The following is a 26,861-nucleotide window of genomic DNA, read 5'->3' as shown; positions in this document are numbered from 1 at the left end:
TCTGCCCCCACCCTCACCTTGCCCTCACCCCTTGCCTGCCTCTGCCCGCACCTGCCCTCACCCCTCTGCCCTCACCCTGCCCGCCCCTGCCCCCACCCCCTGCCTGCCCCTGCCCCCACCCTCACCTTGCCCTCACCCCTTGCCTGCCTCTGCCTTCACCCTGCCCTCACCCCCTGCTGCCCCTGCCCTCACCCTGCCCTCACCCCTTTGCCTACCTCTGCCCTCACCCTGCCCACCCTTGCCCAGCCGCTGCCTGCTCCAGCCCTGCCCAGAGCCAACCCGGGGCAGGAAGAACCACGCCGAGGCCCATGGGCAGAGCGAGTCCTTTACCAGGCAGCCGGGCCAGGCCCCAGCAGGAGCTCCCAGAGCCTCAGTGTCACACTGGCAGGGCCCCATGCTGTGCCAGCCACTTCGGGGGGGCGGCAGGCCCTGGAGTGCAGGGCCAGGGCACTGCAGCAGCCCCTGCCCCTGCCCCCTCCAGGGGCAGCTAGGAGGAGGAACCACCACGGCCCATCCCCGCCACTGCCCTTGTTGCCTGCTCGGGAATGCAGGCTGGGTCACTCAGGATGGAGGTGGAAATGCTTAGCTGCCGGAGGGAGTTCAGGACAGCTGCAGGGAGAAGTGGGACAAGTCACATGCGCCCACCCTTCGCCCCCCCCCCCCCCATGCCTTGGGGGCTGGAAGGGGGTTGGTTAATTCATCCCAGTTAACCCATCCCAGGGGAGATGGCTCTTACTGTCCCTGTTCCAGCCCTGCCATGGCCCCTGGAACTCCATGACAGTTCCCTGCCACAGCCCTCAGCAGAAAGGACAAAGGGACACCCACCCTGTGGGTCTTTGGGGAGGGCTAAGCCCTGCCAAGCCGGGACACAGACTCTCAGGTCAGGGCAGCAGCAGCCAGCTCAGCTGGAGCATGGGTGTGAAAGGAGCATAAAAAGCACTAAGCATGCAGCCCCAGGATACCCACGAGTGCTTCCCTCTGATGTGGCAGAAGCATAGTGCAGGGCCAGCCCCACTGTCCCCCAGGACACCTCCATCCCATTCCCCTCAGTTTTTCTGTCAGCCCATGCCAGCAGGCCAGCCCGGCTTCTGTGCCCAGCATGGGCAGGAGCAGGGCCACCTACTTGGCCGAAGCGCTGGGAGGGAACAGTGCTGGTCCAGCCAGGCGAGAGACGTCTGGGTAAGGCTCTCCATGCTGGCCGTGGAGACCATGCCGTTGAAAGACTCAAAGAGGGGCCGGATGATGATACTGAACTGGTGGGAGCAGGGGAATTAAGGACCAGCCTTGCTAAGGCCATGGCCTCCCACCCACCAGGTGTGGGCAGCACCCTCCTACAGGCAGAAGGACAAACCTCCCTGCCTGGCCATGGAGCAGACCTGCTGGGTGCCTTCCCCAGTGCAGCACCACTCTGGGCACCAGCCCATTCTGCTGGGATAGCAGGGACAGGATTGTCATCCAGGGCAGGCAGTGGGACAGCTGCATAATGCCTGTCATGACTGGGGCTGCCAGAAATGGTTGTTTAAAAACAAGGCAGCTCTTCCAGAGCAGATCAAGGAGCCAGACAGTGCCATGCCCTCTGAAGTGCCCAGGAGGAGCAGGGCACAACACCAATGTGCGTTCCCCTGGGGCTCCCAGCCTGCAGGGACCACCGCTGGGGACTGACAACTTTGTGCAGGTAGTAATCCACAGCAGATGCCTCCAGGACAAGCATGTCCTGGAGCCCATGCTGGCTTTAGTATACCCAATGTCCTGCAGAAAGAGTTCCACAGTGCTCCCAAACTCTGTCAGGAGCCACCTCTGCCTTGCCCAGGCTGGCTGCACTAGAGCAGACTGTGGGCAGCAAGGATTTTGTAAACCTCACAGTCTCTACAGGCTTGATGGTCCCAGTGTGACTAATCCCCCCCGCTCACAGAGAAGGAGGCCCAGCCCTTTGACCACCCATTCCCTGGCCCTTGGTCCCCTCCCCCCTCTCTGTTGCGTGGACCCCAGACTCATATCCCAGGCACAGGCACACCTGGGTTTCCAGGGTGTGCCATGTGGCTACCATGGCCAAGTCATCATGCCCCCAGCTTTATGTCTGGACCTTTCCTTATCTCTAGTTGAAGGCTGCTGCCTCTCAGAGCCAGTTTCCATGTCACCAGGAGCTTTTCCCTTCACGAGCTCGGCTCCACCGGTGACTTTCCTTCTCCCCAAGGACTGACCGTTTACTCCTACTCCATTTGCTCCCCTGTAACAGAAGCTTCCCCTAACCACAGCATCTCAGCATATTCCCACCATGTGCCCTTGGCTGGGAAACACCTCCCCATGGTCCCCAGAACCTCTTGAGCCAGAGGGACCCCACAGACCCGGGAGCAGCAGGTGAACCAGAGGACCTGGTATCTGGTGGAGGGTTAGACCAAGCAGCAGGCCCCAAAGGATACGATCCAGAACTTCCAGTTCTGCAGCGTGGAGGAGTGGACATACTCATCGAACATGCTGCGCATCTGGTCAAAGCGCTGGTGTGTGATGGGCACCCCCGTGGCCGGCAGCTGCTCCTGGCACAGGCTGTAGGGCACAACCAACACCATGGGACCATGTCCAGGAGGCTGGGAGCTGCAGGGGCCACCCCACAGGGAGAGGCTCTGACAGGACCTGAGCTCTCAGAAGGGGTGGGCAGGTAGTTGTCCCCCTCCCAGGGCAGCTGTGGGGCCTGGTACCATGCTCTGGTCCCACACAGCACTGCCTCTTGAGCATCCCCCACCAAAAACAGGGTTTGAGGGGGGACAGAATCAAATGCAGCTCCTGGGAGTTACTCAGAAGACCTGCTGTGTCCTGCTGCTACCACTTGCCCTGCCTGGCTACCCCAACGCAGGCAGTGGCTCCCTCCCGCCTCCCCCAGCCATGTCACCCTTACTTGATGGAGCCATTGAGCTCCTTGATCTGCTCCCGCAGCCGCTGCGCCTCATCCTGCAGGGCCGCCCGCTCCTGCTGCAGCTTGCAGATGTACTCGGCTGTCTTCTGCAAGGTGGTGGCCTTGCTGACCTGCGGGGCCACAGGGTGGGCAGGGTGTGGGGCACCCGGTGCTATGTGCAGCGGGGCTGGCAGCATGAGGTGCCACATTGCCTGCTGCCGAGCATTGGCAGCTTCTGCCACAGGATCCAGAGCCCAGACCACCCTGGCACAGCTGCACCACCCAGGTCTCCATGTGCCGGGTGTGGGCTCGCAGCCTCCTGCCCCACAGGCTGGGGTGCAGTGCAGGAGCTCCATGCACAGGGGCAGATCAAGGACACAGCATCCCCAGGTGACACCGTGTCCCTGCATGCCCAGGGCTGGTCCACACAGCCCTGGGTGCTCACCTTGACGCTGGGCTGGGCACTCAGTGTGCTCACCAGGCTTTGCAGCGTGTCAAAGCCCAGCTTGATGTTGAAGCGTCTCTTCTGCTCGGCAGAGATGTGTGTAATGCGTCGGCTCTCCGTCTGTGGGCAAGTGCTGTCAGGCACTTCCTGGCAGTGGGGATGGCCCTGGGCATCTTGGCCCATCGTGGATGGGCTGGCCCAAAGCTCACGGCAAGGGTGGGGGGGGAGTTTGGGGGCCAGCAGGAAAGGGGCGTGCATATAGAGATGGTGCCCCCATAGTGAAGGCAGTGCTTGCTCCTGCTGTACCTTGCTGGACTCAGGCCTGCCCTGCCGGGACACAGGGTGGTGCAGGGAGATGCCAGCACCCAGCCTCACAGTGGGTCCTGGGGAAGCCTGGCTGGGCTTGGGCCAGTCGCTGCCTGGAAAAGGGAAGGTGATGCTCTGGAGAGAGGCATGGCAGCAGCCCCTCATGACTGGCTGACACCGGGGTCCTGCACTGGGACAGGCAGAGAGGAGTGGCCCGCAGTGCTACCCCGGCCCCAGGGCAGCCACCCCACTCAGCTGACAGGGATGCTCTGGTCCAGCGTCCGACCACACCTTATCACTTTGTCTTATCCCAAATCCCAGTCATTTTACAGCTGATCAGAAATGGGAACATTTGGGATGTGATGTTTTAAATTCCCAGCATTTCTTGGGGTGGAAATCACCAGGAGAGAGTTCTGAGGGCAGCAAGGCTGTGGTCTGCAGCACCAAACTGAAAACGATACCAATGCCTGATTTCCAGCCGCCACTCTGGTTTCTGTGGGTGAAAGCAGGGCACTTCCCACTTGAAAAACAGGCTCTGGGTTTTCAAAACCACAGTCCAACATTCTGCTCCTTTCTGCCTTTTCCTGTTTCTACTTTTTCCCCTGTAGAAGGAGGCAGGTGAAGGAGCTGTGCCCCCCCCTAGCAAAAGGAATCATCTGTGCTCAGCTGGGATAGCTGGGATTGAAGCCAAAATGAAACATTCCCACAATGTTTGTCCAAGCTCTCTGCAGGAAATGCAGTGCCCTGTGGAGCTCCTTGGGGTGCCCCAGACTCACCACAACCCGATGTGGGGGACAGACGCTCTGCCTTGGGGAGCAGCCCTGGGCCTGGCTGGGTACCTGCCAGCAGCACTGGCATTGGCACTGCTTGGGAAGGGCTGGATCCAGAAGCCAGTCCTGGGCTCAGCTGAGCCATTCTGGAGAGGAAGGTGGCAGGGACATCGGGGACAGTGCTCTGCTGCTGGGAGAAGGCAGAGGGAAGTGGGAGGTTGGGGGTCTAGCACCCCTTTGCCCCTTCCCCTTTGGTCAGCTGAATGCCCACGAGGGGACCTGGGAAGTGGACGGGCAGCCCCATCCGCACAGTGCACCCCACCATCCCCAGGGGCAGCCCCAGTCCCATTGCCCCAGGGCAGCATCACCAGGAAAGGGGTCCTACAAGTGGGCTGTTTCCCACTTCTGCCCTGTTTCTTTTATGGGAGAAAACACTCATGTGACTCCTGCCACCCCATCCACATGTCCCCACACCTGTCCGGCCCAATATTGCAAAGGGTGACCCCACAGAGCCCCATCTCCCCACCTGCTCCATCTCTACCCCTGCCCCAGCAACCAGAAGAAGGCACTTCCTGACCTGGGGGGACAATTCCCAGCCTGGGGGGTAGGTGAGTGCTTACCGGGGAGACAGGGGATGCAGGCATGAGTCCTGAACCCATTGGGTGTGGGGCATCCAGGGTGGGCTTCTGCTCAGCTGCAAGAGAGCAGGGAGCAGAAGGGTGCTGCTGCTTGAGGGTGCTGGGGCTTGGGTGACCTTTCCTGCCCCATGGGACAGCCAGCATCCAGCAGCAATGTTGCTGCATCCCTTTCCCTGCCTGTCTGCTTGGGGAAGGGTGAAGCAGCCCCTGGAGAGAGGTGCCTTTGCTCCCCGCAGTGGGGACGATCTTGGGAGCCTTGGTGCAGGCAGAGACCCCCCCAGCCCCTCCCCAGCCCAGCATGGGGCCAGACATGACAATTTCTGTGGGACCCGTCCCATCGCATGCACAGGCAGTGGGTCAGGCTGGACGCTCAGCCCACACATGGAGGGCCATGGAGACCAGGCTGGGGTCACAGGGAATTTGCAGCGGTGCCTGTGGCCAAGCCCTGGGGACACCTGGGCCCCATTTCTCTCCCGGGGTGCTGGAGCCAGGGGGGCATGGCTTCACTTCTGGGTTTGGTGCTGCTCCACTGTGGGGATAATCATGTGCCATGCCCAGTATCCCCAGTGTCCCAACCCCAGGGAGAAAGCAGGGTCTGACTCCAACACCCCCCATAGCATCTCCCCCCTTCCATCAGCTTGCCCTTGCGTCCCCCCACCGCCCACCAGTCCCGTTACCTGTGGTCAGCAGCTGGCTCAGGCAGGGGCTGGGCATGGCCAGGTGGGGTGGCGTGGTGGGTCCCGGCAGCCTCTTCACCTTGGTGCTGCTGGGTTTTGCCTTCAGCCGCCCAGCCCCGCTCTTGCATAGCCCCTTTGGGGGAGCAAACCTGGGGTCGCCCAGCAGGATGGGGGGCAGGAGCGGCGGGGGTGCCGGAGGCACCATGCCCACGGCATAGCCCAGCGCAGGGGTGTGGGTGGTAAAGCAGGGTGCCGAGAGGGCGGAGGCAGGGTGGGCGAGGAGCGAGGGGCCAGGTGAGCCAGCGTAGGGGAACTTAGACCGGGGGGCTGAGGCAGGGGAGAACTGGGGGTCTGGGCCCAGAAGTGGTGCCCTGGGGGACTGGATGGGGGGGGCATAGGGGGGTCCCGGAGGCTCTGGGCTGTGGCACTTGCCAGGGAGGCCATACTGCAGCAGGGGCTTGTGTCGGAGCTGGGTGCTGAGGCCGCTGGGTGCTGTGGCAGCGGGGTCAGGGGACAGGGGGGCCGAGGGGAGCTCAGGGCCCAGGAAGGCACCGTGGAGGCCAAGCTGGGAGGCACCACCGGGCTGTGGGAGACACAGGAGGGTCAAGATGGGTGGTCGGGTCACCGGCAGCCGCAGGATGCAGGCTGGGGTCTGGCTCACCTGGAGGAGGGTGCCAGGAGGCAGCGGGGCCTCGGGGCTGGCGGGCAGCCCCCGCGTGCCCATCAGGGACCCCCCGCCACCAAACAGGGGCTCAGCCATGGGCACGAAGCAGGGCGGCTCCTGGTAGCCTGGCTGCATCTGCAATGGTGGTGGCCGGTGGCTGGTGAAGATATCTGCAGGGCCAAGTGGAGAAAGTGATGGGCATGAGGGGACCTCCCCCAAGAGGGAGTGACAAGCCCCAGGGCACACCGGGGGAGCTGTACCCCATTACTGGCACTGCTGGGGACTTGCCTGTCCCACCTTCACCTTGCAGGACCAGGGAAGCTCCCAGATCCGTAAGTGGGTTTGGCACCCAGGTTGTGAAATGTCGGAACATATGGAGGGAAGACGCAGCCCACGTGCCTGGGGCGAGCCTTGCCACACACATGGGGACAGGAAAGCCCGCCCAGGAGTGCCACCCATGGGTGGGGACCCCATCCCCAACACCCAGCTGGGTGCCACGTGCTCCAGCACTGGGGCTGCTCCCAGGGGAGTGTGTGGCTATACCATTTCTCCTGAATCAGCCCCGGGTCTGGGGCAGGGACCACGACACCCAGGCTGAGGGCAGCCACAATGGGGAAGCTCGGAGGAGCAGGTCACAGCATCCCTGAGCCACAGGGGACAGTCCTCTGGGGTTGTGGCGAGTGCCTGTCTCCCCGCGCTGGCGCTGTCGTGCGTGCAGCCTGCGGCTAACCACATCCCATGGCCTTCCCGAAGCCGAGCCCCGTGACCTTGCCGCGACTCCCTTTCCCTTCCTCTCCCCTTCCCACAACCCTGCTCCTTCTGTAAGCCCAGACACTGTGGCACAAAGGGCTGGCCGGACACTTCAGGCAGCCACCTACCCTGTGAAATGAGCTCCCCGGACATATCAGTGCCCCGCACGCCTCGGCTTGGTGCTGATGGCACCACTGCCTATACCAGTGCTGGCTTGGGCATTGTCACCAGGAGGGTTTTCCCTGTAGAGGATAGCTGTGGGGCAGGGATGGGGCTGCTGGATGCTCCCCCCATAGGATGGAGCAGAAGTACTGGCTGGGTTTGCAGGCAGCTGACCAACAGGCCCTAGCACAGGCTATGTGCCTGAGCAGCCGCCCTGGGACACAGGCACTTGCATCCCTTCTGGAGAGCACTGTGCCATGCTCCCAACCCCAAGGCTGGCATGAGCATCCCTGCCTCCAGGCCCTGTGCTGCTCTCAGCAGAGCTCAGCCGAGCCCACATGCTGGCTCTGCCTGCCCAGATTGCAGTCCTTGCAGGGCTGCAAGGACTCTGTGCTCCCTCCAGGCTGTGGCACAGGCTCCAGTGCCTGGCGTGCCCTGGCTGGGACCTGCAAAGGCCTGACACCCTTTTGAATCTACACCAGAGGAGAAATCGTGCCAGCAGAGTGGGATGTCATGGGGCTGGTCATGATGATGATTCCATCAGTGGTGTGTATTGCCAGCCAATGGTAACACTGGTGCGAGACGGGGCAGTGCCGTCACTGAGCTGCCCCACTCCACCCTCAGACTGCCCTTTCCCCATACCAAGGACATGCTGAATACCCAGGAACATTGCAGAACCACCCCTGCCCTCTTGGGCCGGCACTCATGGGCCGTGATGCTGCTAGGCAGGGTCTCAGCCTCCCCAGGGTGCAGCACTCAGCTCCACACTGCCACCAGCCCTCTACCATGCCCATGCCAGGCTGTTCCCTGCCATCGGCACTAAAGCTCTGTGGGTATTTATAGGCATTTCTGGTGCCCAGCTCTGCAGATTCAATTCCTCTTGTGCCTCTCGCTGTGCTGCAGGGATAGAAGGTGGCTGGCAGCCCCTGGGCACCCTTCCCTCCCTTTCTCCTGCCCCTTCCCCACGCCACAGCTCTTGCCCACGCTCCTCTCCACTGTCGCATCACACCGACCTGCTCCCAGGCTGTGCAGAGTGGCCAGGGCATGTTGCTACTCAAGAGAGAAGAGCCCGTGTGGTCAGCACACCACACCTTTGGCATCCTGTTCAAACCTGGGGCTGCTCTCCAATGGGATCGGGTCTACAGAGCCCGTTCCCAAACCAAGGATGCTCTAGTGTTGACCCCAGGATCTGAGAGGGCCCTGCAGCGTGGCAGGGTGATGCCACCCCGTGAGATGGCCAGCCCAGCCCCCAGCTCCCCAGTGCCCAGCGTGGGTCCTACCTGGAGCGTGGTGCCAGCAGGGCACGGGGCCGGGCTGCTCCCTTGCCTCTGCCATCAGGACTTCTCCACCCACCCCACAATGTGCTCCAGCACCCTCTGTGGACACGAGGTGCTTCCTCATTTGGGGATTGGCTTGCATGCGCTGACTGACAGGCACCAAGCTCTGCCACAGCCACCAGACATGGTGACAGCCCTGTGACCCTGCAGAAGCCCTGCGCCGACCGCTGCGGTGCCCACCCTGCACGCTTGCACTGCGGTGCTCTGCATGAGGTTGCTGGCAGAATCGCTGCTCGTGAGCCATGAAAAGCCAGCGTACGCCCTGCTAGAAAAGTGGCCTTGGGGACATTACTGCGCTGGCTGGCACCAGCAGCTGTGGCACCCAATAACTAGCATTCACCCCACATCTCCTCTCCCCACTACCTCCCACTGCCCCGTGGTCACACAGCCCCAGCACTGCCCATCGCAGGGCGTGTGCACACTTTCCCGCTTCTACACCTCCTCCCAGCCACCCTCACTGCCCAGTGCGCACCCACGTCCTGCCAACGCGCACGTTGCTCACGCGCAGCCCTCGGCTGTCATGGGATTGTAACCTCTCATCATCGGGGCGAGCTGCTCTGTGCAGCGTCCCAGGAAATGCCACGTCCTGTACAAAACTCCCACCGAGAAGTCTCTGAGCACCCCACAGGGTGCTGCCCTGGCCCGGGGCACGCAGGCCTCTCTCCAGCTGTGCTCAGCAGCCCACACTTAGGCAGACAACGAGGCACACCTGGGATGCCGTCCCTGACCCCAGCTGGGCTTGAGACCCTCCCTAGCCCCAGAAGTCCCCCCACACAGAGACGCCGGGCATGGGCAGAACAAGGAGGAATGCTTTCCTACGATGTAGTAGCTTACAGTAAGACCCATCCCATTCCTAGGCAGCACCCTAGAGCAAAATGCAGGCCTTTCCCCCAGAAAAATAAGACAACTTGGCTGCTTATAGAAATATATCAGTGCAGATGGGCACCACTGTGGCCCTTGCCATCTCCTGCTGAGCACAAGCTTGCTGGTGGCATGAACAGCAGCTGGGGCCACAAAGAGAGGTGCTAGGGCTGCTGCTGTGACACTGTTGAGGCGAGGTGCTGCTTGAAAGGGGTTGGTGCAGCTTTCCAAAGCCATGCAGGACTCTCAGGGGAAGGATCATTTGTCAAGTGTCAGTTTGACCCATTTGCAGCTGTCCCACCTCCCAGTGGCTGATGCTTACATAGGGCACCTGGGGACAGGAGGCAAAGGGCCAGCAGTGGGGACAGACCTTCTTCCCAGCGCAGCTCACCCTAATGGGACCTCTGGAGGGAATGATCCAAGGAGGGCTGGCAAGAGCCTTCCCCCCCATCCATCCCTGGGTCATCCCACTGCCTGCCCAGGCACATCAGAGCGCCCCAGCCTGCTCCCTGCCAGCATCTGGTCTTGCATCACCCCACAGCCGTATGGCGCAAGCACCCTTGTTTCCTTCCCGCCAAAGGAAGTGGAGACCAGACATGGAGCTTGCAGGGTGCTCACAGATGCACAGAGGGATCTAGACATGCTGGTGCTGCCTGAGGCCGCCAGCTACCTGGGAGGGCAGCAGCCACCAACCCACACCAGCTCCCATGCTGCAAAATGTGCCCAGGCTGCCGGCTCCGGCATGTTCAAGGGCAGAGCTGGTCCCCAGTGCAGCGTGCACCAGTGGTGCCTTGCCCCAGCCCATGGAGACACCACACTGCACAGCTGGGACCAGACCATGTCCCAGTTGACTCCATGGCTCATGGACACTCATGGCTCAGAGCCTGCATGGCAGTACTGTTGGCAGCCCCATGGGAAGAGGCTGCCATTGCCTGGCATTCCCCTCAGCAGCCCCCTTGCCCCAGCTGGACACCAGTGCTAGGCTTGTCTCTGGGCCAGCCTGCAGGGACAGTGACTTGTCCCCAGGGGACGTAGCACAAAGCCAGCAGGGGTCCCAGATCTGAGACAGCCCCTCAGGCTGCTCAGCCTGGGGCTGGCTGGGGAGTGGGGTGAGGAGGGAGACACAGCAGTACAGAACCTGCTCTCTAGAGGTTTCCTCTTTCTTGCGGGGGACAATTGTCCTTCCTCTGCCTGCAGCCAAAATGAGGTGGTTTGGCATTCCTGGAAAGACCCTCTGTAGAAATCCCCTCCCAGAGCTCCTGGCCAGGCCCTTCCTGACCTGTTGTGGCTCGTCCCCGGTTGCAGGCCACAACACTCTGGCCCATGCATGTTGCTTTCTCCATGCTAGTGGATGTCTGGTGTTTTCTGGCTGCCCCAGCAGCTCCTGCTACTGCCTGGCCAACCCTCTGACCCCCACATTTTGGGCTGCCATGGGGTGCAGAACATGCTGAGCTGTGTGGGATGTGGTACCACATCTGGGTGGGCTCTTACCTGAGATGTCCATATCATCCAGGCTGGGTTGCAGGGGTGCCAAGTCTGGCTGTATCATGTCAGCATTCCCAACATATGCTGGAAGAGGGCAGAGCTGCAACATTGGGGCCCAGGCACTGCACCCCCAAGACCCTCTTTCAGGACTCCTCCTACCACTGCCTTAACACCTGCCTGGATGCCACCCCTCCATGGCACCCCAGAGTCACCCTGCATCACTGCACCCTGCCCTGCAGCCATGCATGGACAGGGAGATGGGTGCCCAAACTGTGGAGTGGCCCAGGGCCATCCCATTCCCACCACCCTGCCCACCACCACCTCTGAGACCTCATCCAGCACCCAAGAACCCCAGAGAAAGGCTGATCCTTGGCACAGGACCTGCCTGGTGCTGCAGGAGCTCCAAGGACCTGGCCAGGCAGAGACAGCAAAGAGTGGCCATGGAAGACAATACCTGTCCCTGCTTACCCAGGGCTGGCAGCCCTGCCCTGGGGACTGGTGCAAGGTCCTTCACAGGGTTAGTGCTCCCTGGGCAGCTCAGCCCACCCCACCTGGGACAGCCTGGGCTGGCCCATAGGGAGCCACCAGAGAAAGGGATGCTCCCACCCTGCCCAGAGTAAGAGCTCTGTTTGGGCAAGGTGGGAGCATCCCCTCCTCCTGCCCTGGCAGGAGGGATTCCAGGGGATCCTGTCTGCCCAAAGGACACAGGTGGCAGCTCTCAGCGGCTAAGCCAAGAGGCAGCAGGGTGCCACAGTGCATGCTGCCCACCTGGACCTCCTCCTACACGTTCTGCTAGAGCATGGTCTGGGGCACCTACCATCCTCGGGGAATCCCTGGTGGGTGCTCGGTGTCTGTGTCATGGTGAAGAGGGTGTCAGATATGTCTGAGAGGAAGGTGTCCAAGTCAAAGTGCTGCCTACCCCCCGGCTCCTCTTCCTCATCCCCAAGCAGCATAGGCACCACGTTGCAGAAGAGCTGGTTGCACCATTTCTCCATTGGCCTCCAGGCATCCTCATCCTGCACGAGATGGAACAAAAGAGCCAGGTGGGAACCTCTCATGGGTAGGGTCCATGCCTGGCTCCCCAGCTGCCCTCCCTGGGAACTCCCATGCTCCCCACAGTGTTTATCAGTCCAAAGCTTCACACGTGGCACATTGGTGCTTCCAGAAGGGTGAATCTGTCATCCCAAGTGCTTGGCATTCCATCCCATTGGGCTCACCACGCCCTGGGGCTTTCATCTGCCTTTCTCCCAAGCTGCCCAGTGCAGGGGTCCACATTGCACCCCCCTTTTCCCCCATCCCCACCCTTCCCCAGCAGACTCACCTGCTTTGGACTGGAGAGCTCTCCCTCCCGGGTTGACTTTCGGAGCTGGAAGGAGAAGACAGCCTGTGTCACCTCCCAGCCAGGGTGGGCACGGCATGGGGCAGAGCCAGGTGCAGGACAGAGGGGGCCAATGGTCGGGAGGGGGGTGCCTGTGGCACTCAGTGTGGCTGCCATGAGTTCACATCTGCCTTTACTCTACAGGGTCTGGCTGAGCAGCTGCCCCAGCAGTGGGACTGGTGGTGTGTAGTGGTGTGAGGCTGCCAGCACCCTGCCCCCCTGTGGCACCCCCAGCCTTTATCGGTCCCAGCCTTCTAAGCAGCTGGGGAGGAGGCTGGACCACACTCCACCCCATGTGGTGGGCAGCCAAGGTCATGGTGCCAGCATGCCTGAGAGCAGGCACCCGAAGTGACGCTGAGTCACCCAGCCTGCCTGGCAGCACATGCTGCTGGGGTGAGACATGGCTGCCAACGGCATGCCAGCAAATCTCAGCCCAGCCAGAGCGCTGTGGGTGAGCTGTGGCCCTGCTTGACAGACCCCAACACATGTGCTGTGGGTGCGCTGCCAAACCCAGCCCCAGATCGTGCACCAGGTAGGGCACAGTCAGCCCAGGCCGGGCTGCTGGAGCACACTGCAACACTGCAGTCAGCTGGGGATAGGGTCCCTGCTCAGCTCCCCTCTGTTGGCACCATGGTGGCAGCTAGCATCCCCCTCCCATGCTGGCAGGAGCCTGCCACGTCCTGCTCCCCATCAGCCACGGCTCCATGTTGGACACACTGGCGTCCCGTCCCACGGCTGGCACTGCCATGGGATGGGGCGCAGCACAGGCAGAGCCACTCACCCGCTTCTTGTAGTAGATCCTCCACTTGTGGTACTCCCTCATCACCACTTCAATGCGGCGCTTCCAGTAGTTGCCCTCCAGCACGACAGCCTGGAGGGGCAGGACAGGGGGGTCATGGCTGAGTACCCCAGCCCCAGAGCCCTGCAGCCAGGGCTGGTTTCCTTGTGCCCTGTCAGAAACACCTTTCCCAGCAAATCTACGAAATACAACAAGCTTTCACCCCTGCATGTCCCCAGCACCCACCTGTGCCACCCAGGCCTGCTCCTGGCCCAGAGAGCTGCGAGGGACCATGCCCTACCTCTGGTTTTCGGTGCTCATCAGCCTCTGACCCCTCCAGTGGGGTGATGAAGCTACACACAGGGTTCTTTCTCCGCTCCACGTCTGCACAGGGGAAGAGACAGCTGGCTTTACTCATGGCTCCATTCCTGGGCAGGGGAGCGTGCCTGCACACCTGTACATAGGTGCCAGCCCCATCCCATTTGACATCGCCCAGCACTCGGCAGATAGAGTGGGCTCTGGCCCCGTACTCACACTGGATGTACCACGCTCTCCAGATGGCGTTGTTGAGACGGATTTTATCCCGGCAAAGCAGCCGCAGGCCCTTGAAATTCTTCCACTTTGGAGATACCAGCTTCCCGCTAAAACACCAAGCAAAGGAGAGGCTGAGGGGCAGCATCCCAGAGCCCTCCCAGTTCGGGGTCTCCTGAGGTGCTGTGCCTCAAGAGATGCCCAGGGCTGCCAGCTTGGTGGCAAGTCTGTAGCAGGCGCAGCCAAGTGCTCCGCTGCAGGCTGCTTGCCTGGCAGCCATGGGAGGACCCACGGGAGCACCCACAGGACCACCCTAAGAGCAGCACAGACCTAAACTGGGAGCTTCACAGACCCACACAAGGCTTCTCGAGCCCCTGGGATTAAAGCATAGCACATGGAAGAATTGATTCATCGAGGCTTGAACTCTGGGTCTGAGGAGGGACCCCGCTGCCCCTGACCAGGATGGCTGAATCCCGACCCTGGGGTATGGGAAGGGAAGTGTCCCACCCAGGCGAGACGCATGGGGACATGTGTTGCTGTGGCTCTTGCTGGATCGCAGCATTTGGGAAGCTATTTCTGACGTTCCTTTTAACACCAGGCAAGGCTTGGAAATGCTACCTTCCGCTGGGGGTAGGTGCAGGCAGCAGTGTGGGCAGGGGCAGCCGTCTGCATGGATCTGGGGAAGGCAAGACAGCAAGCTGGGAGATGTTAAGGACATTAACGGATGGTTGTCTGTGCCCCAAGAGGGGCAGAGAGTGGGACCAGCCCTGCCCGCAGCCCAGCAGTGTCCTGGGATCCTCTCCACACCCATCCCTGCAAACCTGCGCCTCTCACCCCGGTCCCCAGCCCGAGATGGGCTCCCTCCTTCCCATTTCCCAGCTCCTGGAGGCAGCCGTGCTCATTCTGCAGCTCGTTGTGGTGGCAGTGATGTCCCTTATGGGGCCTCATTTCACTAATTGCCTTGTTTCCTTCCAGCCGAGGGACACAACCCTCTCACATGCACCCAGCAACCATCATTGTGTCTGCCAGTGGGGGTCCTGAGAGTCCCGATGCCCCAGGAACTCTGTGGGGGAGGCTGGGGTCTCTCTGTCTTACTTTGGGGTCCTTTCCACCTCTCCCTGAGAGCCTGGCAGCTGCCCCAGCTCTCCCACCCACCAAGGTATGGCCTTGGGTCATGGAGGGGCCTTTTGAAAGCAGGCTGGGGGCTGCACGGCATCGCACCCCAGGAAGCCTACAACCCTCCCCAGCCAAGAATTTGTCCCTTAAAGATCTCGGTGCTGTTTTGGGTCCTGCTTTTCCTCAGCACATGCAGGGAGGAAGAAAGGTAGAGGCTGGGCTGGGTGTAGGGGTGCTGTAGCCCCCTGTTGCCATCATCTCCTCAGGTGCACCCCAAGGTGCTGTTGGGTCATGTCCCCAGGGAGGTGCTGGGGATGAGAGCAGTGCCTGGCTCGTGCTTTAAGAAGTTTCACACTTGTTCATTCAAGCTTGTGAAGCCTTTGAGCAGCCTTGAACTAAGATTCTGGCCGATTCTGTGTTAACCTGCCTTGAAACCTGCCTCCTGCTGCATGGCACAGCACAGCACAAGCGGGACTCCCTCAGCAGCCGTGCTGGCTCAGCTCAGAGCTCAGCTCAGAGCTCTGTGCAGCCCAGTGGGCAGGTGGCTTGTTGCAGGCAGGATGCTGTCTTCAGCATTAGAGCCAGGCGGCCTGAACAGGCAGCAGTGCAGGAAGTGAGACCCCTGTGCTGCTCCTGCATGGCTCTGTGGCCAGAGGGAGCGTGCCAGGGTGGAGGGGAGAGGAGACCGCTGCTGTCCCATCTCACTGTGGGCGACAAGGACCCCTCTGGCTCCAGAGTCGGATGCAGGGACATGTCTGGTAGTGGGTGCTCCCACCCACAGGTGTGGATGGGGACAGTCTCCCCAGGGAGACCCAGCACAACCCATGGCCCCAGGGGCTGGGGAAGGACCCATGTCCCCATGGCTCCAGCCTGCAAAGAGTTAAGGACTTGACTATGCGCTGGCCACTCCACTATCACCAGGATTTTGAACTTTCCCCAGAGGCACAATGCAAACAGCACAGTGGTGCCAAGCAGAGGAACCAATGGAAGGGACGGGTTTCCCAGGCACGTGGCCAGATCCTGCTGGTCAAGGCTACCGGCCACGCTCCTCACCACTGCTGCCACCCCAACAGCCAGTTTAAAGGAGCAGCCTGAGCCTGTGGACTGCAGCTGGGCATCTCAGCCATGCACAAGGCTGCTGAGGCTGTGGCCACGGAGCTGCCTGTGGACCTAGAGGCAGAGGAGAGATGCCTTTGAGCTTCGCCACTAACCGCTTTTTTCCCCATTAACAATCCTTTCAGTTTTGCGTCTTATCAGGCTGATCTTTGCTCCCTGGTTTGCCTTGAAAATGGCCCCACCCTTCCCTGAAATTATCTCCCTGAGGAGATGGATGCAAACCCCATGCTGAGCCACGAGAAAGGTTTGGGAATCCCCAGACAGGCTGGAGGTCCTGCTGTCCCATGCTGCTGAAGAAATGGGGACACAGACCCCACTATCAGCTAAGGGGTCTCTGTGGGATGGCATGAAGTGTGAGCAGGGCTCAGCCTGGGACCAAACCCGGCGTGGGTCACCACCAACTCTTTCCGCCAGTAACACCTTGCTTGCTCTGTGATTCATTTAGCCTATCCAGAAGTTTAAGGTGTGCAGCCCCTGCTTTCCTGGCAAAATGAGTATTTTGCTCTCCATCAACAGCAAGAGGAGGGTTGAGGAATAATCCGTCAAGACGCAGAGTTGCACAAAGAGAAACGGGTGACAGCAGGAGTGGAACAGCTAAGCTGAGGGTCCTCTGGCAGGTACAACCCTTCTCAGCCTTCCCAAGTGCAGCAGGAACAGGATGCCCCGTGGGGCCATCAGAGCCCTCCTTGCTCCCTGTGCTGCCAAGACACACAGGGCAGCCTTTCCTGGAAGTCCTAAAAGCTCACATTCGATTTCTTACAAAGTTTGCTACCAAAGTAATGTTTTTTGTTTAATTTTTGTTTTAAAATCTGGAGTATGGGAAAGAAAGTTAAAAATCTAATCACAATTTTCCTGAAAAGTGTCCCCAAGCAAAAAATGACTGTGTTCAAATCCAACTTCAAATCTCTACTATCTGACTGAGGTATTTTCTTTACCGCATTGTGTTGATGAAAAGGCTGCTGTGCCAGCTCGGCTGCTTGCTGTGCTGCCTCTGGAGGCAGCAAGCTCTGCCCCCATGGGTGCTGCAGCCAGTGCGGGTGAATCTGGGGTAGTTCGAGGGTAGTGTTGTAACAAAGGTGTTAATAGGTTGTATGGAGGGTTAGACAGGGTCCTTGGGAAATTCCAAAGAAAAGGCAGCAGTTCCCTGCTGCTTATGACAGTGCAACCATGCTGCAGCGTGGATGGGTTTAGCCTGAGCACGAGCCTTCCCCCTTGCCAGACCTGCTGTTGCCCATGACATGCATAATTCGTAGCAGAAGCTGCCCAACCTGCTGCAAAACCCCAGAGGGATCTGCCAAGATGGGGCTGCCATCGGCAGCAAGCTCTGCTCCCCTGGCCGGAGCATCCCACCCCTCCAGCCAGGGCATAGGCAGCACTCAGACAGTCTTAGGTCTGGATGAGACTGAAGCCTCATCAGATGGTGGGGCTGGACCCAGCAATTGCAAAATGTGGCCACATCGGCATTAGCTGCTTCCAGTAGGTCTGAGCTAGTGCACAGGGCTGCAGGTAAATGCTGGTGAACTGCAGCAAACTGAGGTGAGCAATTTGCCAGGAGGGCAAAGGAAAGTGCAGGCTAATCCTAAAAGAAGGAAATGGGGAGAGGACAGCTCAGGGTATGCATCTCTGCCTGGATGCTTCTGCCCCTGTCCATGAATGTTTAAGGTGCTGTAAATTAGAAAGTCAATTAGAGAGTACAGCAAAGCAGCAATTCCACTACTAGGAGAGCCTCAGAGGCTGCTACCAACTTGCCAGGAGGATGAATTAGTACCATATCGGCATGCAAGTCTGTGATCAAAGCCTGCTTTGTTTTAAATAATGAGATTCAAACCATGAAAGGAGCAGAGTTAGTACTCCTTACCAGTCTGATGTCCCTACCTGCTAAATCTCCCCTCTCAGTATGGGCAGGGAAGAAGAGGTTAATCTGCATCACACTCTGGAAACCAGCTACAGGAAGCTGCTTCTGAGGCACACGATAGACTTGTGCAAGATAAGACCATGGGTGCCTGCAGTTTGCAGTTCCCATCTGCACCCAGTTTTTCTCCCTTCAGGAGGACTGCCCCCCAGCTCAGTCACCCCATGATTCCCTGCAGTGGGTGACAGGAAGGTGTGTGAGCCCAGGAGACCAGCTCTGTAAGGCAGGATGCTGGGGAGCAACACTGCAGTGATTGGAAGAAAGCTTGCTCAGCTGGGGAGATAGTGCTAAGGTGATAGCGTGAACAGTTCCTGAAGGAGCTCAGCTCCACATGCTCAGCTTTTGGGGGCAACCTGGGGAGGCCATGTGTGCTGCAGGGAAGCCCACCCATGGGATAAACAGCGGTCTGAGGAACGGGTTCAAGAAATGCAGCAGGTTGCAGGAGAAGGATTGGAAAAGAATCATTAAGTCTTTGTCAGGAATGCTGCTGGAAGGAGAGTAGTGTCCTAGAAAATGGGTACAAAGGGCCTGGGAACAGCTTCATCCCTACCTCCAGCACCAGGAGGAAGACCTACGTGGGGGGATTTGCCTCTCTTTGAGGGATCTGAAGAAACAAGTTACTGCTAGAAACAAGCCTTGATGTGGACAGAGCGTTTCTTTCCCAGTGAGGGGGTGGTGAACAGTCCAGCCGATGGGGGGATAAAATGGCAGATTCTCCTGGCGACTGCTCAAGCTGAGACAGGACTGCCATAAACACCCGTGAAGTGCCACGGAGGAATGCTGGAGAGGGGAGGAATTACAGCTACCTAAATGACTGTTCAGCCACAGACTTTGAAAAACAAATGTTTAGAGAGAGGTTAGTGTATTTGGTGTGAGCCAGAGTTTGGGCAGCAAGGAAGGGGTGACTGAAACAGTCACAGCTCAGGAGAAGTGATAGGTCCCCTCAGCTCAGCACTGGTGAGGCCAAGTCTGGATATTGTGTCCAGATTGGTCCCCCCAATAGAAGAGGGAGTTTCACAAAGTGGAGTGATTCTGGAGGAGGATGTTAAGGTGCTTGGGGACTAATGTACCTGACAGAAGAGGAGGCTGAGTGATGGGTTTGTTCAGGAAAAGAAGGTAAAGAGAGAATCCACTTACTGTTTTCAACTACTCAAAGGAGGCTATAGAGGACATGGAGCCAGACACGCACCAAGAAAAGACAAGAGGTGACAGACATAAGCTGAAAGGATGGAAACTCCCATTAGAGCCATGGACAGCACTCTTCCCTGTGAGAGTGGTGCAGCCCTGGGACAGGGTGGACAGGAGGTGGACTCACCATCCTTGGCCTCCATCCTTCAGAGTGATGGCCTTGAGCAACCCAACCTGGCTTTGGAGTTAGCCCTGCCCTGCCCTTTCTATGGTTTCTGCGTTGTTAGGGAGCTAGCCTACAATACAACTGTGGATGCACTCCAAATGGCTGGAGGACATTTGGCTGGCCACTCCAACTGAGGCTGTGCTGCATGACCACCCCTTCTGAGGAACCTGGCTGGGAGGGAAGGACTGAAATGGCAAATGATGCAGAGAAGTATCAAATCAGATAAGACTAAAAGTAGAGGCGTGCCAAGTATCTTTAAACTCCATTTCCCCCCTCTGATACTTTCCTTCAACTACTGCTTACAAGTCTGTCAAAAATGTATTAGCAAAGCTGCCATAGGATCCCAACGTGAGAAAAGAAATGCCTGACCAGCAGCTAGCCAGCGGAATGGTAAGCTCTAGAGCCAGAGTCCAATCCCACCTCTGGAGAGGCATATCCAGCACTGCATCGCAGGTCCAGGTTCACCTGAACCTGACCCCTGATCAATGGTTGCTGTCCTGTTTTTAGAATGCTGGCAAGCTGCAGAGCATGACAGCTGAGAGGTGGAGGGTGAGAGCGTCTAATGATGGAAGGAACTCCATCGTTAGATGGAGTTCTCCAGAGAGAAGAACCAAACATGAAATTTGAAGAATTTCCAATGTCAACGTTTCCCTTGTTGGGTCTCATGGCCTGTAGCTACCCTGGCTCCATGGCAGACCAAAAGCTGCTCCCATGGGTGCTGAGCAACAACTAGTCTTGCACCAAGGCAGCCAGGAGACATCTCTGGTGCTCTGGGCTCCGGGGTGGCCATCAGTGATGGCACTAATGCTTTGTAGATGATGTGGATCCTCCTCATTGAGAGCTACTGTCCAACTGCAGTGACAGTTTGCCATGGTGCTGGGCTTGGGGCTGGTGTGTGCATTGTCATACTCAGTGCAGGAGGGAAACAAGGTCCTGAAAGAGTCCAAGAGATCTGGAGCGATGTTGCCCAGTGTGCAGCGTAATGGCCAGCTCTGGCTGGCATACAGCTGCTATGGTCCGCTCCGCCTGCCAAAGCACTTGCACCCTGCCCCTTTCCCCTCTGCTTGGGGAGCACCAGAGCTCAGGAACACACAGAGGCTGTTGTTCATCTCAGGAGTCAAAAGCTTGAGCACCCTGGGGTGGAGAAGTGTCTGCTCCTCCAACCCCAAGCTGCAAGGATCAGAGTATGGCAAGTATAGGGCTGGGAGAGCAAGACAGTGAGGCCACCAGTGTGTCAGTGTCCCCTGTGCATGGCACTCAGGTGTGACTTGCCTGACCAGGAAGCAGGACCTTCAGGTGGGTCACCCCATGCTGAAGCTCACTGTACACCTGCAGAGCTCCAGCTTCACCAGCACTTCAGAGGAGAGCTGTTCCACAGCAGCTGTGAGCAAACCATGCAATACGGGATGTGGCGACGGGCCAAATGAACACAGCTATGTGGCAACTAGTACCCTTGGAGTGCTGTCCCAGTGCCCAGCGTCACCAGGGCTGCTCTGGTAGCAAGCACATATTCCATCATGTTGCGCACTCAAGGACTTCAAGGCATACCTGAAAAGTCAGCAACTAAATGAGACCTTGTATTGAACAAGGCAATAGGTAACTCTTCAAGGATGTTTTGCTGAGGTCTTGTTTTCATGCAGCATCAGTAGGACATCATCATTCCAGGTTTTCACCTGGACATTTTGGAAAAGCTATGCAAGCACTTTTGCACTGATGCTGGTAGAGCAGGTCACCCTGATGCTCTGCTTGAGAGAACTCAAAACCTTGGGGCCTTGGAAAAAGAGGGGAGCTGCCTCCAGGAATGTGGACCAAGGCACTAAGAGACACGATACAGGCTCCCCTGTTGTCACTGAGGAGCTGAGGGATGAGCAGATCCCTAGCATCCTGAGGTTCCATGATTTCTGTGGTTGGGCTAACAACGCAGTCACCCATCTTTTTGCAGGAGAGAAGGGGGGAAGCTTTCAGGAGGCCCTGGACAAAGCCTCATGCAGCCATCCAGCCCTGAGTGTTGCTGCATGTCCTGGAATAACCTTGGGAAATGAGGGCAGAGTCAAGGACGAGAAGGCAGGACCCCTGCTTTGGCTGGGATTGCCAAAGATTGAGTGTTGGCTGCCCACAGGGTCATTGCTACTCTACAGAGTGTGTAGGACCTGGCTCTGAGGGTGTTACAACTGGGTGCAGCGACTCCAGATCTCGCGGGGAGGTCGAGGACGGTTAAGCTACACGTGACGAGAGGAGGAACTTCTCATCTGGCTCCATGGCCAACAATCTAGCACCAGCTCTTTCTCCCTGAAACCTACCAGGGTGGCGTTTTTTAAGCATATTGCATATCACAACCCAATAGACAAGAAGGTGAGGACGCTATCAGTTGGCAATTATCAGCAGGTTCCTGGAGGGGCGGTGGGGCTCAGACAGCTTCATGCCTTCAAAGAGCTGAGGGGGGTTCCATGAGACACATGCCAGTGAGAGGGATCTTGTACTCACCTATACTCCAGGCTCATGCACTCAAAGAGCTGGGTGAGGGTCGGGTCGATGCTCCGGGGATCAGCCGGTTCAGGCTCGGTGTGGCCGTGGCGCCGGCGGGGTAATGCGTCGCAGTGTGGGGATGACACCATGAAGTGGCCACTGTGGATGACCTGGGAGGGGTTCTGCGCCCCAGCGCCAGGTCCTGTGCCACCCACAGCTGCATCCTCAGAGTCCGAGTCGGAGTCAGAGACGGGGCATGGCCCAACTGGGGGCTCTGGGAAGGGTCCTGGGAGCCCCACCTGAGTTCCTGCCATCACCCGGTGCCTGCTGGGGAGCCCTTAGCGGCCTGCCCCAGAGCTGTGGTCGATGTCCTGGTTGTGCCGGAGTCCTACAGGCACTGCACTGGCATTGAGCACATGCTGTTGGGCTTCCCAGCACAGGACACCCACACCACGCCTCCTCCTCAGCACCGCTCACACCGCTCCGGACCACAGACCCTCCTCCACGTTCCAAGGTTCAGCTTTCAGTTTGCTGGGGCGGCTCAACGTCAGCCCTATTTATAGTGGTGGAGGCTGATCCCGCCCATGGCGCACCGTCTGCCAGGCCACAGCACCCTGCCACCAGCCACCGGCCACGGGAGCTTCAGCTCCACGTCGCTGTCTTGCTCTTGCAACGCGCCTGACAGCCCTGGCTTTTATTTCCCCTGCAAACCCAGGGAGAAGAGGCTGCAGGTCCCCTGTCCCCCCCTCACAGGCAGCCATGGGTTTGCTGGCAGTCGGCTTTGTTTACCCGGGGTTAATTCCTGCTCCCGGCGTGCTGGCGGGGAGAGGAGCGGATGGTATTTACCTAGTGCTTCTGCCCTAATGTATCTCCCTGCACTTCCAAGGGAGCAAATACAGATTAAGGGACACAAACAGGTAAAATTATAGCAACGGGCACCCAGCTCAGCACAAAGCACACCGAGTCATTAAGCCATGTGCCAAGCTGAGAAACAGCCTAGGCAAAAGCCTGCTCTGAGGTGTGACCCAGGAGAGGGGATGCAAAAGCTCAATGTAAGCGAGGACAATGTTGAGCTCAGGTGCAGTGGGATTTACACACCTTGTAGTCATACAGTCCTTAAGATGGGATTACCTTTGCCTCCAAGGTGTCCTGAGAGATGCAGGCAGGCAGGGCTCACTGCGCCAGCCCCCTCCACTGCTCTGTGCCAGCTGATCTTTGATAAATACTGAGAGCTCTAGCCAGGGCTTAGCACATGCCATGCTAGCCAGGCCTGCATCACAAGCATCTCCTCACTGACCAGAGCTGCAGGGGGGCAAAGCAATTATAACTTTAGGCTTAAATCACTTACTTTCTCTGTAGTTTTTGGCAACCTCTTCCCCAGCTCCACAACCTGGCACAAGTACACACGCCTGGAGAGCACCCAGACGCAGCTTTTAGGCACCTCTGATGAAAACATGGGATGAACACAGCTGCAGCCATCTGAACCAGCTTACAGGTGGAGCAGAGAACTCTCCATCCCACACAGGTGGGTCCTGCTGGGGCTTGAGAGCAGTAAGCAGCCATCCAGGATTTTTTCAGAGCTGGAAGAAGAATATGCACAAATAGCTGTTTTGGAGAGTTTTCACACTCATTGGCACAAACCTCACTTAGGAACCATTTCTTCATTTTTCAGCCAGATTTGTGTTGCTCCATAGCTCTTTTTTCCCCCACTGTGATTCATTACAACGATGTCAGCCTGTCCCAAGCTGCCTGTCAAGATGTAATTTTAAAAGTACTGTCTGCAGACATTTTAAAGCAATAATGGGCACGTGGGTGTCCTGGGTAACTAAGAATTAGGCAAGCCACAAGAGAAACAAAGATATCAGAGATACTCAGGCTTTCTGGGAGTCCTCCTCTGTGCAGGGCCATGTGGCACAAAGGACTTTCCAGGCTTTTGCCCAGGACCATTTGCCATCTATTCACTGGATGCAGGCAGACTTTGGTCCTCTGGGACAGCATATGTCTGAGAAAAGCAGAGAAATACATCAGTAAGGCTTTTAGGGTCATCATAACTCCCTCATCCCTGGTCCAGCCGCTCTTGTGCTGCTGAGGAGGGGAATCTCATGGGCGAAGGACACCCAGCCTAGGGATGGGGTGACGGATCCTACAGAGGAACCTTCCCCAGCAGACAGTGGACCAGAGCAGGGGTTCCACACAGGAACAGTCCGGCAGCAGTGATGAGGGATTTTGTAACTGGATGTTTGGATCCTAAAATGTACGATGCCAGGTACAGCCATATGGATGCAACACAGCCTCAGAGAGAGTGAGGCAAGGGAGTTGTGGTCCTGAGTGCAGCGCAGGATGGATGTCCCAAAGGTGTCCCAAAACATGCACTGTCTCATGGGAGGTTAGAGATCAGAGTCCCCGGAGCAATTCTCCAAAATGATCCCAACACCACACACAGAGGCGGAGAGAAACAGCCTCTGTGTCTGGGAGGAGAATGGTGTTGGGACAGAGGTCAATTTATTAGTAGCTGAAGAAACCGGGAGTCCATGGGATCTGCACAAGCATGGGAGTCTTGACACAGACAAGGCCAGGATGCTGGCATGTGCAGTCACAACAGTGATGGATGGGGATGGGTTGGACTCAAACCTGAAGGGTATTCAACAGATGCAGAGGAGCACACAGCTCCCAGCTTAGTCCCTCAAGATGGGGTTCCCTTGAAGTCCTAAAAATTCAAAATCCTAAAAAAAGGAATAGGACTGGAACTGCTACCAGGTATAAGGTAGAGAGGAGAATTATATTATGAAAGCTTTATTAGCAACCAAGCAGCAAAGTTGGTGGCCTGAATATGTCATGTTCAGGGAGACCAGAGAAACTCTATGGGTAGAAACAGTGGGAAACATCCTCAGGGAGCTTGTTAAAAGGAGGTTAAAAGGAGTAGGCAAAAGGGTAAAATGTAGGGAGGGCATTTACAGACGCTGTGGTGAAGGTTTGGAATAAATACAACCAACTTAACCACAGCCAGATACTGAGAGGGTCAAAAGACCCAGCAGGGACACCAAACAGAGGAGAGATCATTCAATGCCATTCAGAAGGTTAAAATCACCTTCAAAGAACAACAAAATTATAAAGCATTATTAATTTCAGAAAGAGGAACGTAAACCCAGAAAAGGCAGGCCAAAAATAATTTTATCAAGCAATTTGAAAAAGACAAAAGCTAATAGTAAAACCTTGTTCACAGCTATCAGAAGTGGAAAGAGCACCTGTAGGGTCTGTAGAAGATGCACCAGGGACGCTGAAGGCAGGGAGGGCAGAGGGAGGAGCACTGCACAAACTGACCGTGGTGCTGGCAGTGGGGAGCCTGCTGTGCTGAAGTTGCCGTGCCACGGGAGCAATGGCGCAGGGGGTTTCCACCTCCAAGCCTTTGTGGGGTTGGTGGCAGGAATTAAAATTGAGAAGTCAGCGCAAAGAAGTCGCAGACCTTATCCATCAGAAGAATAGCTCCAGGACCCCCACAAGCAGAAACCGTTGCCCAGGAGCCGTTGCCAAACTCCACCAGGACATTTCTGATCTGCTGACAGCGGACTGCGACCTGTCACTTGCCTACCAAGGGAATGGAGGTGGCACAGATAGTACCTGTTTTTGAAAGGCTCAGTTGCTCCTCTAAGGACCTCATTTAGTTAGAGGTCTCATTTCTGCACCTAGCGAAGTGGTAAAAATTGTAATACACATCAGATTCATGGGAACTCATGGATAAATACCATAACTGGAGGAAGAGTCAGTGTAGCTTTTTAGAGGAAAGTCATAGCTCAGCTACAGTTGTTGGGCAGAGAGGTAGTGTATGTGGACAACAGTAATCCAATCAATATAATGTAATCCAAAAGAGCTTTTAAAAAGATCTATCATAGGATTTTCAAAGACACTGAGTTATAACAGTTCAATAGCTTGCAAAGCTGGGAAGCAAAGGTAAGGCTAATTGGCAAATTTTCACAATGCAGAGAGATTGCCTATTGGCTACAAGTATCTGAACTGGGGCTGAATTTTTAAGCATATTCATAAGTGATGGAGAAAAGGCAGTAAATAGCACGGTGACATATTCTGGCGGAGAAAAGAGTTCAGAACAGTCATATCTAAAGGTGGCTGGAGAAAACTGCAGAAGGATTTCAGGCTGCAGAGTGCGTGGGTGATGAAATGGCAAATGAAATTCAATGTTGATAAGGATAAAGTGAACTACATCCATAACTGTATGCAGTGGTGGACTGTAAATTAGCTATTACCGTTCAAGAGGCCAATCTAAGGGTAACTGTAGGCAATTCTCTGAAAACATCAGCTGAAGGTTCAGGAGCAATTAAAAAGTATAAAGGCTTTAGAAATGGCAAAGAAAGGAATGGGCTTTCAGCAGAAAACATCACTTGCTACTGTATAACCCACAGGGTGCTCACATCTGTGTTCAGTTTTGGTGCCCAGCTCGGAAAAGATGTAGAAGAACTGGAAAAGGTCACAGAGATGAGGAAACCAGGTGAGCAGAGGTGGGAATGGCATCCCTGCAAGAAAAGGCTGAATAGATCAGGCCTGCCCCTGTTAGAAAAGAGATGAATGAGGTGTGAGTGCTAGGGATGTAGACACTGATGCACTGGGAACAGAGAGCGGTTAGAGAACTATTATTCAGCACTTTTCACAATACAAGAGCTAGGGGCATCTGGCAAAGAGACAGCCAGCAAGTTCATCTCAGGGTGTTGTGAAACCAGAAGTCTAAATAGACTCAACAAGGAGTTACATAAACTGATGGAGGACTGGAACTATTAAAATTCATGGTCCACGTACTCTGCGTGTGCAAAGAAAAGCTCACCCACGGGAATTCAGGATGAAGGTACAAGCTCACCCTCAGCCAGGAGCTGGTGAGCACAGGATGAAATCTTCCAAACCTTCAGGGTGAGAGGCATCTTTACCCTGTCATAACCATCTGGACTGACCATGGAGATCTGTTCCACAGGCTCGTGCAGGCATCTGCAGAGAGTCTCTGCACTTTGGCAAAAAAGCAAATTATACCTTTCTATCATTCTCTTTTTTCCTGTAGAAGATACCCAACCTGCGCTTTGTCTCACCCAGGACATGGGCAAATAATGGTGCTGTGGAGGCTGTGGTCTGTCAGAGCTTCTCCTACCCTTCGCTGCCTTGCTGAAGAGAGGTGGATGTCAGACACAAGCAGCAAGGCACTCCTCCAGCTCCTGCTTTAACTGCTA

At 57.1% G+C, this 26,861-nt stretch overlaps 1 protein-coding gene across 6 annotated transcripts; it reads right to left on the bottom strand.

The window, feature by feature from the left end:
* Positions 1 to 311: 311 nt before the first annotated feature.
* Positions 312 to 22,241, bottom strand: MLXIPL (MLX interacting protein like). 6 transcript variants are annotated; one of them, XM_075112960.1, is made up of 17 exons: positions 21,655 to 22,232; positions 13,676 to 13,782; positions 13,443 to 13,525; positions 13,145 to 13,234; positions 12,307 to 12,351; positions 11,803 to 12,001; positions 10,992 to 11,069; positions 6,388 to 6,560; positions 5,727 to 6,309; positions 5,032 to 5,105; positions 4,418 to 4,601; positions 3,642 to 3,754; positions 3,336 to 3,455; positions 2,894 to 3,021; positions 2,421 to 2,544; positions 1,124 to 1,253; positions 312 to 609 (listed from the first exon to the last, which is right to left on the bottom strand). In XM_075112960.1, the coding sequence occupies exons 1-17, from the start codon at positions 21,948 to 21,950 to the stop codon at positions 488 to 490; spliced, it is 2,649 nt and encodes an 882-aa protein (XP_074969061.1). In that variant the 5' UTR covers positions 21,951 to 22,232; the 3' UTR covers positions 312 to 487. The 6 variants fall into 6 exon arrangements, with proteins under 6 accessions (XP_074969061.1, XP_074969062.1, XP_074969066.1 ...); XM_075112961.1 differs by having other exon boundaries at positions 4,418 to 4,598; positions 21,655 to 22,231; XM_075112965.1 differs by having other exon boundaries at positions 5,727 to 5,859; positions 21,655 to 22,229.
* Positions 22,242 to 26,861: the final 4,620 nt, after the last annotated feature.

This window comes from Phalacrocorax aristotelis, chromosome 18, assembly GCF_949628215.1.
Source record: "Phalacrocorax aristotelis chromosome 18, bGulAri2.1, whole genome shotgun sequence".
Taxonomy (NCBI): domain Eukaryota; kingdom Metazoa; phylum Chordata; class Aves; order Suliformes; family Phalacrocoracidae; genus Phalacrocorax; species Phalacrocorax aristotelis.
Note: the sequence above shows the minus strand (reverse complement) of the source record. Positions and strands in the feature narration are given on the sequence as shown.